Source organism: Haliaeetus leucocephalus, unplaced genomic scaffold (genome assembly GCF_000737465.1).
Source record: "Haliaeetus leucocephalus isolate CR32 unplaced genomic scaffold, Haliaeetus_leucocephalus-4.0 Scaffold76, whole genome shotgun sequence".
Classification (NCBI taxonomy): domain Eukaryota; kingdom Metazoa; phylum Chordata; class Aves; order Accipitriformes; family Accipitridae; genus Haliaeetus; species Haliaeetus leucocephalus.
The window spans coordinates 1693677-1706383 of record NW_010972512.1 but is presented as its reverse complement, the minus strand read 5'-3'; the positions used below and the strand labels follow the sequence as shown (position 1 = coordinate 1706383).

Sequence of the window (12707 nt, the reverse complement as noted above, 5' to 3'; positions counted from 1 at the left end):
GCCTTGTTCATTCAGTACAGAGAGGGAAGCATGACACTGAAGTGCTCTGATCCACAGCCTGCCTTTGCTGCAGACCAAAGCACCTAGGTGGTGGAGAATTGCTGCTGGGCCACATGCAGAGGAAGGTGGTGTGTTCCTGGAAACCTGATCTCAATGTTGCTGTGCCTAGCATTGTGCTGGGTGATTGATTTGGCTAAATTTGCTATTCCAGTGTCAGTCCTCTGTGTGCTTGTCATGAATGGTCTCTAGTCCTCTTAATATCTCATCCACTCCTGGGAAGTGGAGAGTACATCCCACCAGGGAGATAATTTATACCACTGTTAAGTTTGAGTTTGGGGCAGTAGCTGTTTAATGCATTTTATTATGTGAATACGTATTTGGGATAGTAGTCCCTGACTTTTCCTCCTGTCTTACCTTTAAATGTTCCCAGCTCAGGTGGCCAAGTGCAGAGAGTATCTAGGCAAGGGTGTGTTTGTGCTTCTGTCAGTGTATTTTGCACACTGTGTACTTTGCCTTTTCTCGCTTCCCTCCCCTTATTTCATCATGCTCTTCATTAAGTTTTAGTATAAAGTCATTGACCTATGGCCAAAAGGATATCCCCTGACTGCTCTTGAGCTACTGGATGTCTTCTCCACAGTTTTTGCTGCTCTCTTGTAGCTTCTCTTTCTTGCTGGTTGTGTTGTTCTGTCTTCTCTGTGTTAAGCTGACTTGTGTGTGTTCCCGTTTGTATTCCTGTCAGTGCATCAGAGCTAATCTGAAATCCCAAGGCGTTTAAAGAGCTTAGTCTCTCTTGCGCTCGGGCTGACCCTGCTTTCACTGTGGTGTCTCTTTGGAGTGACAGTCTCTCTCTGCAGTGTTCCTGAGATGACAATCTACTTTTGTTTGTTGAAGGAAAGATGTCTTCTGCAAAAGAGAAGACACATCTTCCCCATTTGTTCGCTGCTGATGAGCTTTGCTGTGATCTTGTCCCTCCCATGAACTGCGATTGCTGGTGAAGAACTGTTGTTACGAAACACCTGTTTCACCTTTCCCAATAACATGAAAAGTCCAGAAGAGCTTGGAAGCTCCTGGACTTGTCTCACTATAGCTGCTAGGCTCTGCAAAGCTTTTTTTCAGGGCTGATTTAGTTCAGTGCTATGTGCATGCAAATGGGGCTCGGTGTTTGTCCAGTTGCTCTAAAGCGATTGTTGTCCTGACATTAGCAATGCGTTTCCAGTCTGGATTTGATTAGCTGAAAGTGGGAAGAGTGAACGGCTCTGTTGTGTGCATAACACTGCCAAGCCCCCCCAAAAAACTTGCCTTGAAAGCACAGACTGACTTCCTATGCTGCCTGGTGGTGAGGGTCAAATCAATGCTGCTTATTCTTGCTTCTGAAGTGTTCCTGACACAGTAATTCCGCATGATCACATCTGAAGAGATTCTGAAAGGCCAATTGCAGGTGTCTTACAAAGTCTGAGGCTGAACATGAACACCGAAGCTCTTTCCCTCAGCTGCAGCCTGTTTGGAGCTGTTGGCCAAGGAAGAGAGGGAGCCAGTGACGTTTGAGTTTGTGACTCCTGATGTTAGCTGGACTCTGTTGGCTTTTAGGGTGCAAAAACTGATGTCCTGCAGCTGGATTGTGCAGTCTTTGAGCCAGAAGCAAGCAGGGCAGTGCCGTGCTGCTCAGCTGGGCTCTGAAGTGTTGGGAGCAGAGCCTCACAAGGGGCCAGTCGCACATGAAAGCCAGGGTCGGGTGGTGAGGCTGCGTAGTTGTGCACCTGTGTTGCACCGACAACCGGTTGCCAGGAGAGTTAACAGGATGTGCCTCCTTCCTGAAGGGAAAGGAGGCTGGCTGCTGCAGCGTTCCTGCATGGAGGCATTGTTGGGACTGCAGCAGTCTCAAGCACCTCCCTCAGTGGAGGGAAGGGAAAGTGTTGAACCTTGTCTTCCTCCTGTGTGTCTGAACTCAAGCATCTTCAGTCAGCCAGCAAGGGGGAAAAGGCCAAAAGAGATTCCCTGTCTGGCTTGCAGATCAAGGTGGCTATAAGCAGTTTTCTGTGTTGCTTGTTCTTCCCCTAACTCTTCCGCCTCACCTCCTCTTGCTTATAGCTAGTTACAGTCTGTGAAATATCTTCCTGGTGTTTAACACATACAGCACAAATGGGTGCTGGATTCCAGAGCCTGATTTGTTGCCCTTTGCATGCAGACTGGCCAAACTGAGCTGCAGCCGCCTTCTCCCAAGCCAGTCCCCCCTCAGGGAGCCTCTGCACACATTGCTGAGTTCACAATGGCTTTTCCAAGACTGGAGCTAACAGAGCATCCACAAGAAAGCCTGACAGCTCTCCAAGATCTAGTGTTGAGCATACACACCCCCCACTCCGAAGTAGGTCCTTTTTCTTGATCCTATAGCACAGAAATGTGCTCCCTAGAGATGTGATCTAGATATGGTCATGTCTGAACTTAACGATCTTCTGTTTTCAAACTAAATAGACTGCATGACATCATTTCTCATTCTAAAGCAGGTTTTATTGACTTGAGATCCTTTTGCAGCTCTTTCCCATTTGTCAGTGTTTATATGGGGTAGACATTAGCCCTGGATACAAGTTCTTTAAGGACCTTAAGAAGGGTCTTTCCTCTGCAGTGTCGAGAGTAATGACCCCTGTGCACTGTAGCAGATTATCTCTGCAGAAGGTCCCTGCTCTTACATCACCAAGGGTCATTTTATCTTTATAGGCATAGTGTGTTCCTGGGAGCTTGTGTTTGTAGCATGCTCTGTTCCACAAATTATTGCCAGTGGCATTTATTGTTAACCTAAATGTACTTGCTGGTGGTTGGGCATATCAGAACACATTTGTATCCTTATTACAGTGTGACTGGGATTGTTCTGACCTGTCCATGTGGTGGTTTATCCATGGCTATGTCCAGAGGCTTTGCTAGGAGCTTTATCTTCTTTGCTGGACACTTCCCTTGTTTGGAGACCAGAAAACTCTCATCAGAAAGTGTGCTTTGTTGCTTTTGTGGTTTCCTAACAAACCCCAACTATGCTGCACCCTTGAAGTGGCTGTACGTGTGCAGTGAAAGCAGTATGTCTGTAATTAGCAGGTGTATCAAAGCAATGCTAAAGGGATATTTATGTTCCTTTCTCCTCCCTGCCCTATTCCCACAGGTGTCACAGACAGGCACTGTAGTTGCCATAGCTTGAGTCTGATGGTGGGCTATTCAGAGCTGTGCAGATCTGTAACAGCTCCATAGGGTCTGTGCTGTCTTTTGTACAGGGGAGGGAAGGGTTGTGAACTGGTACTACTTGGCTGGACGCTGCTGGGACCTGCCTGGCTCTTAGAAGACTCCACTTTTTAACGTACTTTAACACTACTGTGACTGCAGGGACATTGCCAAGGGGGGTGTAGGGATGAGCTTAGTTTGGGGGTTGGGGGTTCACAAAGTTCAGGGGACTCCTGTTGCATAGTCCTCCTCTGCAAAACTCCTCTTCTGTTTTGCCCCCTCTAGGTGGTGAAGGTTGGAATAGTGGAACAATCTTCTGCAACGTCAGGTAACAAGCATCTTGCATGTGCTTTCTGTGTTGTACAGGTGGTGGGAACATGACTTCACATGCTGAACAAACTTGTCCTTTGCTGATGTCTTGGAGTTTTGTAAGGTGGAATTGGATGTTATTAGCTCCCAGTTCTGCTGCCTTGACTCCCAGCAGCTGTCTGCAGAGAGGCCTTTCTCTTGAAAGAGGCCCTTTTTCTTGTTAATTTACAAGGAGCTTCAGGCCAGCTGAAATTCCCACACTCTCATCCAGGGAAGCTCCACTCGTATGTGTAAACACCTGTTTTTCTTACGTGTGTTCACAGTGGGGTGGATTTACCACTGTGGTTATTTGAGGTTCCTGCTCCAAACCAGGCAGGCAATTCATTGGAAGTTCATGCCTGTCTCCCTACACTGGGCTCAATTGCCTAATAAAATCAATCTCAAACATGTGCCTAACACTGGGAACTCCAGGATAGGCAACCAGTTTGCCAGTCTGACAACATATTTAGACCCTTTTTGTTTAATGGGGGAGTACAGAACTGATTTACACGATACTGCCTGCTTACACACATGGACTTGGGGCAGTGCTATTTTATCAATGTGAACTTGTCTTCTCCTCCTTCACATGCAGTACTAGTCAGGAATATTTTTTTTCCTCATCTGTTGAGATTGTTTCTTATATTGCTTCAGTATTAAACCCAGATTCCTATGGCCCGGGTTACACATAGGTTTGTGTGTGGATGCACCCCTTCTGTGGGTCACTCCTTGCTGCCACAGTGCTCCCACCATCCTAAAGGGCCAACGTGAAGGGAATGATGCCTTGGTTATGGAGGGTGGAAGCAGAGGGAATGGGGAGATCCCTGTGATCAGCTCAGAAGTACTGGATTCTCCAAGAGTCTCAGAGTGGTGCTGCCTTGCAGTGGTTGCGGGGGGAGATTCCCCAGCAGGGATCAATGGGCTGGGCTCTGACTGTGCAGGAGCCTCAAAATCAGCTGGGAGCAAACCCTAGGAGAGCAGATGCCAGGTGGAGAGCCCAGAGGAGTGTGAATGTCTGGGCCTGCCTCTTACTGAAACAGAGAAAGTCCTGTGGTTTAAGTGTGAAAGCAGTCAGAACTGATGGGCTAGCTGATCTCTGGATTGAGTCTGAACAAAACCCGTGCAGCAGGAGTGTGGGCAAGGAGACTGAGCTATTCCAGCGTGCATGTGCTGGGCTGTGAGACAAACCCAGACAAACAGTTTGACTTCTTTTCTGCAAGGTGACTCTGATGACGCAGCTCCCTCGAGCTCCAGTGTCCTTTCTTCTACCCCACCTTCTGTGTCTCCTGCTGTGAAAGAAGCCTCCCCCACACCACCTTCCTCACCGTCTGTCACAGGCAGCTTCTCATCCTCAAGGTAAAGCATGTTTTGTCTCCTTACAGCTCCTTGGCTGTTTTATCTGACATATACATGAGAGAGGAAAACTCTTCTAAAGGAAAACCTATAGCTCTGCTTTCTTCCTCCCTAGCAAACACTTGAAGTTGTTACCTTTCCCCTTCATCTCTTTTGCCTCTGGAGCGACTGTGTCCTTGTTAGCTGACGAGGAGCTAGGGAGGGCAGAGGGGATCTTGCACCCAATGGGAAGGCTGCACTTCTCAAGGGCAGACACATTTGAACTAGTAGAAGGGGCAGCCTTGTTTTTGATAGTCTGGCAGAAACTCTAATTCTCATGAGCCATTGTAGCAGTCTGTTTGGGAAGGTTTGTGTTCTCTATCTGCTGGTATTTTCCCTTTGAGACTGGATTCTCATGGGGAGATGTGTAGGCAAAAATAATACCCTAATATATGTGGGTGCTAGCCTAATCCCTCACAGTCCTTATGATTTTAAGGACCAAACGAGCGTAAGGTCAGAGTGACTCTGTGGAATGAGCAGGCTTTTTCTCTGTGAGGGGAGAGCTGACAGTTGTAAGGTGGTATCGTGGAACTGCAGTTCCCATTCATGTGTGTGAAAGCATATCAGAACAGCAAGGAGGCAGCACCTGTAGGCAATGTGAAGCTCTAGCTTAGCTGAAATTTTTAGGGGTGAAGGGAGGAAACCCCTAGAAAACTGCCAATAAAGTATTGCCCTGGCCAGAACTCTCATTTTATTGCTGCACGAAACATTGGCGTAGCTGTCTTAATGCTTTGTGTGCAGTTCTGGTACCCAGAAGCACATGGTGAAGTTAAAGGTTCAGGGGAGTTAACAAGATCAAGGGGACAGAGCAGCAGCCTTGTGAGCAGAGACTGGAAGTGCTTGGACTCTGCTGTTTGGGGGAGGAGGGGAAAGAAGTAAGCCACTCAGTTTTGCAAAATCACAGTGGTGGTGAGTTTGTTGAATATTGAACTGTCGTTCACCAAACCTGTGGTACGAGGCCTGGGGGCATGCAGTGACACTGGCAAGAGGTCAGTTAGAAGGGAGGAAGGAAGGGACTTCTGCATACAGCAGGAAAGGCATGTTGGGACCATGTCTGCTCCTGCTACTTCTGTGGCAGCAGGATCAGGAGATCAAGGAGGGGTTAGGCAAATTCATGGAGAGCAGATCCATTAATGATAGTTCAGGGATGTCCCCTCTAATATCCCTAATCCTGTGATAGTCAGGCTGGGGAAGTCCAAGGGAATGCTCTGCAGTTAGAGACTGGGCTCACATGCTCTCCCTAAGCAGCATCTCCTACTGTCCCTCTTGGAGATAGAATGGGGACCTTTCCTGCCCACCCCAGAGAGCCCTGTAGGGACCTTTAGCCTTTGACTTCTTAAACTGGCTTAAGAGTTCCCTTTTAACAAGAGGAAATGGAAATGTGGAAGTCCCAGTGTAGCAGGTACCCAGCAACAGGAAGGTGTTAGTGGCTGTTAGCCTGTGCCAGGAGGCCCAGTTCCCCAAGTCCCGCCTGTTGGCTCCCTGTGGTTTGGTGGCAGGAGAGTCCTTGTCTGTCCCAGGCTGGTCCCAGCAGCAGCTGGCTGGCAGCGCAGAGAGCTGGGGGCTGAGCAGGATGTGGAGAGCAGAGCTGACTCTTACGTGTGAGCTCTGTGTGGGCTTTCCAAAGGTGGAAGTGGTTTGGGAACCTGTACCTACAAGAGTGTAGGCTATTAAAGTTGTGAGCTGTGAATGTGATATATCTGAAGATGACACCCAGCTCTAGGAATCTGGTACTTTTTGGTTTCATGCCGTGTGGTAAAATCATCAAGAAATGAGGAAGTTTAGGTTCAACACTGTTCCATCTTCACTGATTTGTGTGTGACAGCACAGGGGGTAGAGGGTGACCCAGACTGAAAGATTAAGCCACATGTTTAACTGGCAATGGAACAGAAAATCCTGCCTGGGCATAGTGAACATTAGGATGCTTTGTCTGTACAACTGAGGTGAGAAATGTGATGCAAAGGAGCCTTAAAATCCAAAGCTGCATCTCCAAAACATCATCCTTGAAGAATCTCACTTCTGAAATTACCCTGAGAACCCAAAACCTGGTTTTGGTGATCAAAGATGAACTCTGCTTTGTGGTCTGCTTTCAGCTGAATAAATTGCAAAGAAAAGGAAATGATTTGCTGAGAGGCCTTTAATGATGGGATGTCCTTGTTTTACCTTGAGAGTTTCTTATTAGACAGGCAGTGTAGAGGGATGCATATTTCATTCAAGATCACAGATTCATCTTCCTTAACAATTCCCATTTCTCAAACAGGGGACACAGACTGGTAGATAAATTAAGTTAGTTTTTTGTCTAGTACTTGCGTTTTATTCAACATTCTGTCATTGTGTAGGAAGAAGTATAGGTTGTCAGTTGTAGGTCTGCTGAGTGATAAACCCCTGCTCTACTTGGGGTTAGCTAGTGAGAGGCAGGGACAGGCAAGGGGTGGAATTTCCCAGGCTGCTCATCTTCTCTTTTCTGGCTCAAGAAAGGCTGGCAGCATGTTTTGGTGACGCACATCTGTTACCACATGATGCGCGGGAGTTTTCAACAGCAGATCATGTCCTGAAATCTGCTGTTGTTTAGCAAACATCACAGGACTGGCAAAGGATTTTCCCAGCACGGGAATTCCCCAGCACGCAGCAGGGCTGCAGGGCAGATCGCCCCATGCCAACTCCATTATAGAGACCTGGGGAGAGCAGAGATCCTGTGTGACCTGGTGGAGCATCTGGACAGGAAGGGAAGCAGCTGATGACAGAAGGAGCTCATGAACATAGGAGATGGAAGCAAGTCAGGGAGACTGGGAACTGCATGTCTAATGTTCAGGGACCCACTAGCTCTTTGGTCACCCCAGTTCAGAGCTGATTTTGGCAGCGAGGCCTTTCTTCCCCACTCAAAAAGACTGGATGCAATCTGGGCCACCTCAGGGGCTGCCTTTGCTGGTTGGGTCACTGAACTCGGCATCGCGTTAGGAAAGTGTTTGTCTGCTCCTTTTCCAACTGTTCATCCCTGTGGCTGCACAGCAGGTCAGCTTTTCTCAGCTTATTGCAGTTCTGTGCTGCCAAACCGATGCCACCATGTAATGTGACCCAGGCTGCATCACTCAGTGATGACTTCTTGTGCTTTTGTGATTATCAGGTTTCACTATGAAACATTGCTGCCTGATTTCCCAGAGAGCCAGGGACCATCTGGTCAGGAACGGCAGCCACGCTGAAAAAACCACAGATGGGGGGAACTCTGCTGAGTGCTGCATGGAAATTACCTTCTTCTCTTGTTTTCCAGCCAGAGCCTCGGTGCTGAGTTGATGGGCCTGCAGGTGGATTACTGGATTGCAGCTCCACCCATGGACAGAAAGAGAGACCCGGAGAAGAAGGACCCCTCCACTACCAAAAACACACTGAAATGCACTTTCCGGTCCCTCCAGGTCAGCAGGTTACCTGCCAGCGGTGAGATTGCCACCACTCCGACGATGTCCATGACTGTTGTGACAAAAGAGAAGAACAAGAAAGGTAAGGTGGACGCATTTACTGTTGCCAAAGGCCAAGAATGCAATGCTGTTCTCCCTGTTCTGCCACTCCAGGGCTGCCTGACTTGTCAGTCTGGCATTACAGCACCTTAGTCATATTTTTATCCCCCAAATCCTAGTCGGTCTGTAGATGAGAAGTGACTGCATAAGTTGATAGAGTCTGAAAGGGTGGGTCCTCTTTGTGCTGTAAAAAGGGGATCTGTTCACCCTTACAGCTGAACAGCTGAGATGGTATGGCCCAGAAGAACAAAGGTAGGGACAGAGCAAGGACATTTGTGGGTGTCTGTGCAGAAAGACAGGAGGCACGCTGCTCTGGACAGCTTTCCTGTGTTCCTTGTGAGCCTGCTGGTGGTGGTTTGGGGTGTTGTATGAGGTAAGAGGCAGCTGTTGTGGCCCAACCACCAGAGTCAGGGCAGACCCTTCAGCCTGTGCAACAGCTCCGTGCTCTGGTGTCTCCTCTGCCACATGACAGAGGTGCAGACAGAGGCAGGACATGTGTGCATCCCATCATGTTGCAGCATGTGGCAGCAGCCCCAGCAGAGACATTTTGCTGGAGCTGACGTGGCATCCTCTTGTTAAAATACTACTGTCACAGCTGGACAAACACACCAGCCAAACCTGCAAAGCCATTGGTAGGTGTGCTTGTACTTACAAGAGGCGTTGTCACTCAGAGCGGGCTTGCAGCAATGTAGGCTCTGCTACAGGAGCTCTTATGTTCTTGTACATAGTGCTTTGTGGGACAAAAGGAGGTAGAAAAGAAATGCTCTCAGTGCAAAGCCTGATGTTAACTTTTTTCTTTTTTAATCTTATGCTCTTAAACTCATGGCTTTGAGTTTATTTTCTCAAAACAAACAAAAAAGGCACTTTAAATGTTGTCAGTAATTCTGTATTTGCTCCTAGCCTTGGTAACGTGAAACATAATAGAAATTGAGAACAGCTCTGCGGCGAAGTATTTTCAAGGAAGCAGCAAGGCTGTTCTGCACTTACATTCAACTGCCAGGAGCTGTCCTTCACGACATCTTCCTGCCTATGGGCCTGGGAGTCATTTCTGGTGGAAGCAGGGGTTTTGGGGGCTCTGAGAGAAGGTCGACAGAGCCTCCTGGACCAGTGGCTGCAGGACATGGGTGGATAACCCTGCAGCCAGGTCACTACTGGGCCAACATAGGTGTGGCACTGCTGGTACCAGAGCTCCCACCCCTGACCCACACCCTTTTTAAGTGGCATGCCTATGGGAGAAGCAATCCTGAGACACTCAAAATGTTCAGTGGGGCTGGCCCAGCCTGGAGCAGTGGTGTTCAACACCACAAGCTTTTGCAGAGCCAGTTTGTACGTCTTCGCTTATGCATTTGGACAGTTCTTGGGGAAGTGGACCCCTTTAGGTTCTCCTAATGCCTTTGCTCTCCACCAACTGCCTGTAGTTTGTATTCCCTCCTGCTCTCCAGGCGTCTGTGCAGCCCAGCTCATGTTGGGCTGCTGTTGGTGCAGTAAACCTGCTTGCAGATACATGGGGGGCCGGAGCGCAGTGCTGCCCGGCAGCCATGTGCAGTGTGTGGGACTCCCCCTAGGTGGTGCGGCCGCCCGGCAGATCCCATCAGCCCAGCACAAGACACAGGCTGGGGACTGCTACAGATACAGCTGTTTTCCCTGGTGTCCCAGCAGAGCAGCAGGAGTTACCATGAAGGTGCCCTTTGGGGCCTGGGTTATGAGCTGGGAATGCTTCATGTAGAAACACTTAGGCCTAAGATGTCCATGTGCATAGATGATGGTGCTGAGCACTGACACAGTCAAACTCCTGCCAAACAGGGGTGATTTTAGGAGTTAAAATTAGAGTTAGAATTTCAGACATGAATGTTTAAATGCAAAAACCCAAACAAGTCTTGGTGCAGCTCCTGTGAGTGGCAGAGACTCACTGTGTGCCGGTTTGATTTTCTTCCAGTGATGTTTTTGCCCAAGAAGACAAAAGACAAGGAGGTTGAGTCAAAGAGCCAGTGTATTGAAGGAATCAGCAGGTTGATTTGCACAGCAAAACATCAGCAGAACATGCTGCGTGGTAAGTGCAGCACTTGCATCCCATTGGGCTCTGGGGCGAGGCTCAGCTGCTAGCGTAGTCCTTCAGGGAAAGGGCTGACCTGGTGTCCTGCCCCATGCCCTGGAGCCGATGTAATAGGGGTGTTCTTGGGGAATGGGCTTGGATGTGTCCAGCATGAGGGAATGCATTAATAGGTCTGGGATGTGGGAAAATCTTCCCTTACCTAGGAACTCCTCTGAATCAGTGTCCTGGATGAGGAGGACAAGGGCTGGGCCTGGCTCTGTTCCCCTCCCTGTCATTCTCTGTTTCACTTGCACGTCTACTGCAAGTGATGGTGGAGAGTGGTGAGAATGTGGCTGCTCCTCTAGGCAGGACTCTAGCACAAAGGCATGCCACAGCAGGAGCCGTATATGCCTCTTGCAGACAGACCTAAAGTGGCTGTCAGTGGAGCTGTGCATTCAGTATCAAAAATATCCCTATAGCCTATTCAGTTGATAATGCCCACCACCGTTAACAGCAGAGGGATCTGCTTAGGTCACCTCCTTAATCCTGGCCCAGTCTCTGTGCAACTGGTGAGCGTGAGGGGTGGTCACAGAATGTGTGTCACCTCTTTAGGAGACGCAGATCTCCTCGTTAAGAGTGCCAGTGAGGAAAGACTGATGTCCATCTCTGTAAGAGTGCATTTGCCCAAAAAAGAAAATGGAGTGTGTTTAGGAAATTTGAGAAACCAGATCAGGTGACACTGAAATCAGCAGTCTGGAGAGCTCCAGTGTCAGTGAGCGATGCTGGAACAACAATCTGAGCTGTTGTCCCTAAGAGTGGTCTGCTCTTGAGCCTTTCCCCCCCATGTGTGCAGCTATTTACAGCAGTGGGGTGGCCAGGCAGAGCAGTGCATGCCCTGAGCACAGAACGTGGCCCAGCCTCCCTCAGCTGACTGCAGGGAAGTTTCTAGCAAAGCTGTTTCAGGTTGGCCACTTCCACTCGGTATTTTCTAACTCTCCTCTCTTTTTACCCTCCCCTGCAGTCCTGATCGATGGGGTGGAGTGGAACGACGTCAAGTTCTTTCAACTGGCAGCACAGTGGTCCTCCCATGTCAAGCACTTTCCCATCTGCATATTTGGACACTCCAAATCTAACTTCTAGCCGTGCTCAGTGGAGGGACCTTCTGTCCGTCCCGGGGACTGCACACCAGGAGCCAGGAATTGCGTGCCAACTCTGACTCGCGTCGCTCTGCCCTCTCCTGCAGAATTAATTACAGATGTGCTTGGATTACCTTTGAATTACTTTTTTCTATTAACTCTTAAGTTTACTACAAGGGAAGGAAACCCCTTTAAACAAAGGCAAAAAACCCCAGTCTTAAATATAGATGTGCTGACAACATGAAGTCGTGGGGGAGTTGGCAGGAGCAGGCAACCTGCCCAAGAACACCTACCACTTACGAGCAGATAGCTGAATAACTGCACTGCTTATTAACCTGAGACCTCATTGGTGTGAATGGGCTGGGGGAGCCGTGGATCAGCTCAAACAGATTTTTGCGGAAGATCATGGGTGTTACGGTGCATTTGGCCCCCTCCCTCTGTATTTGTAGGAAAAAAACATGGCCAGTCTTTCTTCCTGCTGCCAAAGGATGAGAGATCAGCAAGTCTGGAGGGAGTTCAACTGTCCAGTTTAAAAAAACAAACTACTCACATAGCTAGGGAGGTCTGGAGAGGAGATCCCCTTTGGAGTGTGGAGTCTGCCACGGGGATGGGCAGGTGTTTGTGCTGAAGCAATGCCTGAGGAGGGTTGGGCAGCAACAGGAGTTAGGGAAACACTAGGTGTAAGGAAACTCCAGTGTCCCAGGTCTGTGACAACGACCAAACCGAGCCAGTCACAATGTCCCCGCAGCTGGCTGTGCTGCTGAGGGACGCCGCGTCAGTGGGGTCGCTGCTATTTACATACTCACACCAATTATTTACCTGTCAATAAAACCTCGTCCAGCCTCTAAAGGGAAAGGATTTTTTTTAACAGCTGCAGATTTTTTTTAATGCTTTCTAAAAAAAAAGAAAAAAAAAAAACAACAAAAAAACCAACCAAAAAAAAAAGAGGGAAAAAAAAATTAAGTTGCCAAAAAAACAAACCCAGGAAGATGAGCCGTTGTCTGTGAAGTGATACATCACTGTAGTGGCTGGACCAGGAGCCAGCCAGGCGCTCTGCATGTCCAGCTGCCTTCCCGTCCATCTGTCAAA

At 48.7% G+C, this 12707-nt stretch overlaps 1 protein-coding gene across 1 annotated transcript in view; it reads left to right on the top strand.

Annotated features, from left to right (window-relative positions):
• The window catches only part of PACS2 (phosphofurin acidic cluster sorting protein 2), a 50130-nt gene extending 37812 nt beyond the window's left edge, over positions 1–12318 (top strand). Inside the window, exons 19-23 of the mRNA XM_010581094.1 lie at positions 3487–3529; positions 4767–4902; positions 8207–8433; positions 10387–10500; positions 11504–12318. Of these exons, the coding sequence (XP_010579396.1) occupies positions 3487–3529; positions 4767–4902; positions 8207–8433; positions 10387–10500; positions 11504–11622 (639 nt within the window). The 3' untranslated portion in view covers positions 11623–12318. The remainder of the gene's footprint in view (positions 1–3486; positions 3530–4766; positions 4903–8206; positions 8434–10386; positions 10501–11503) is intronic.
• The last annotated feature ends 389 nt before the right edge of the window (positions 12319–12707 follow it).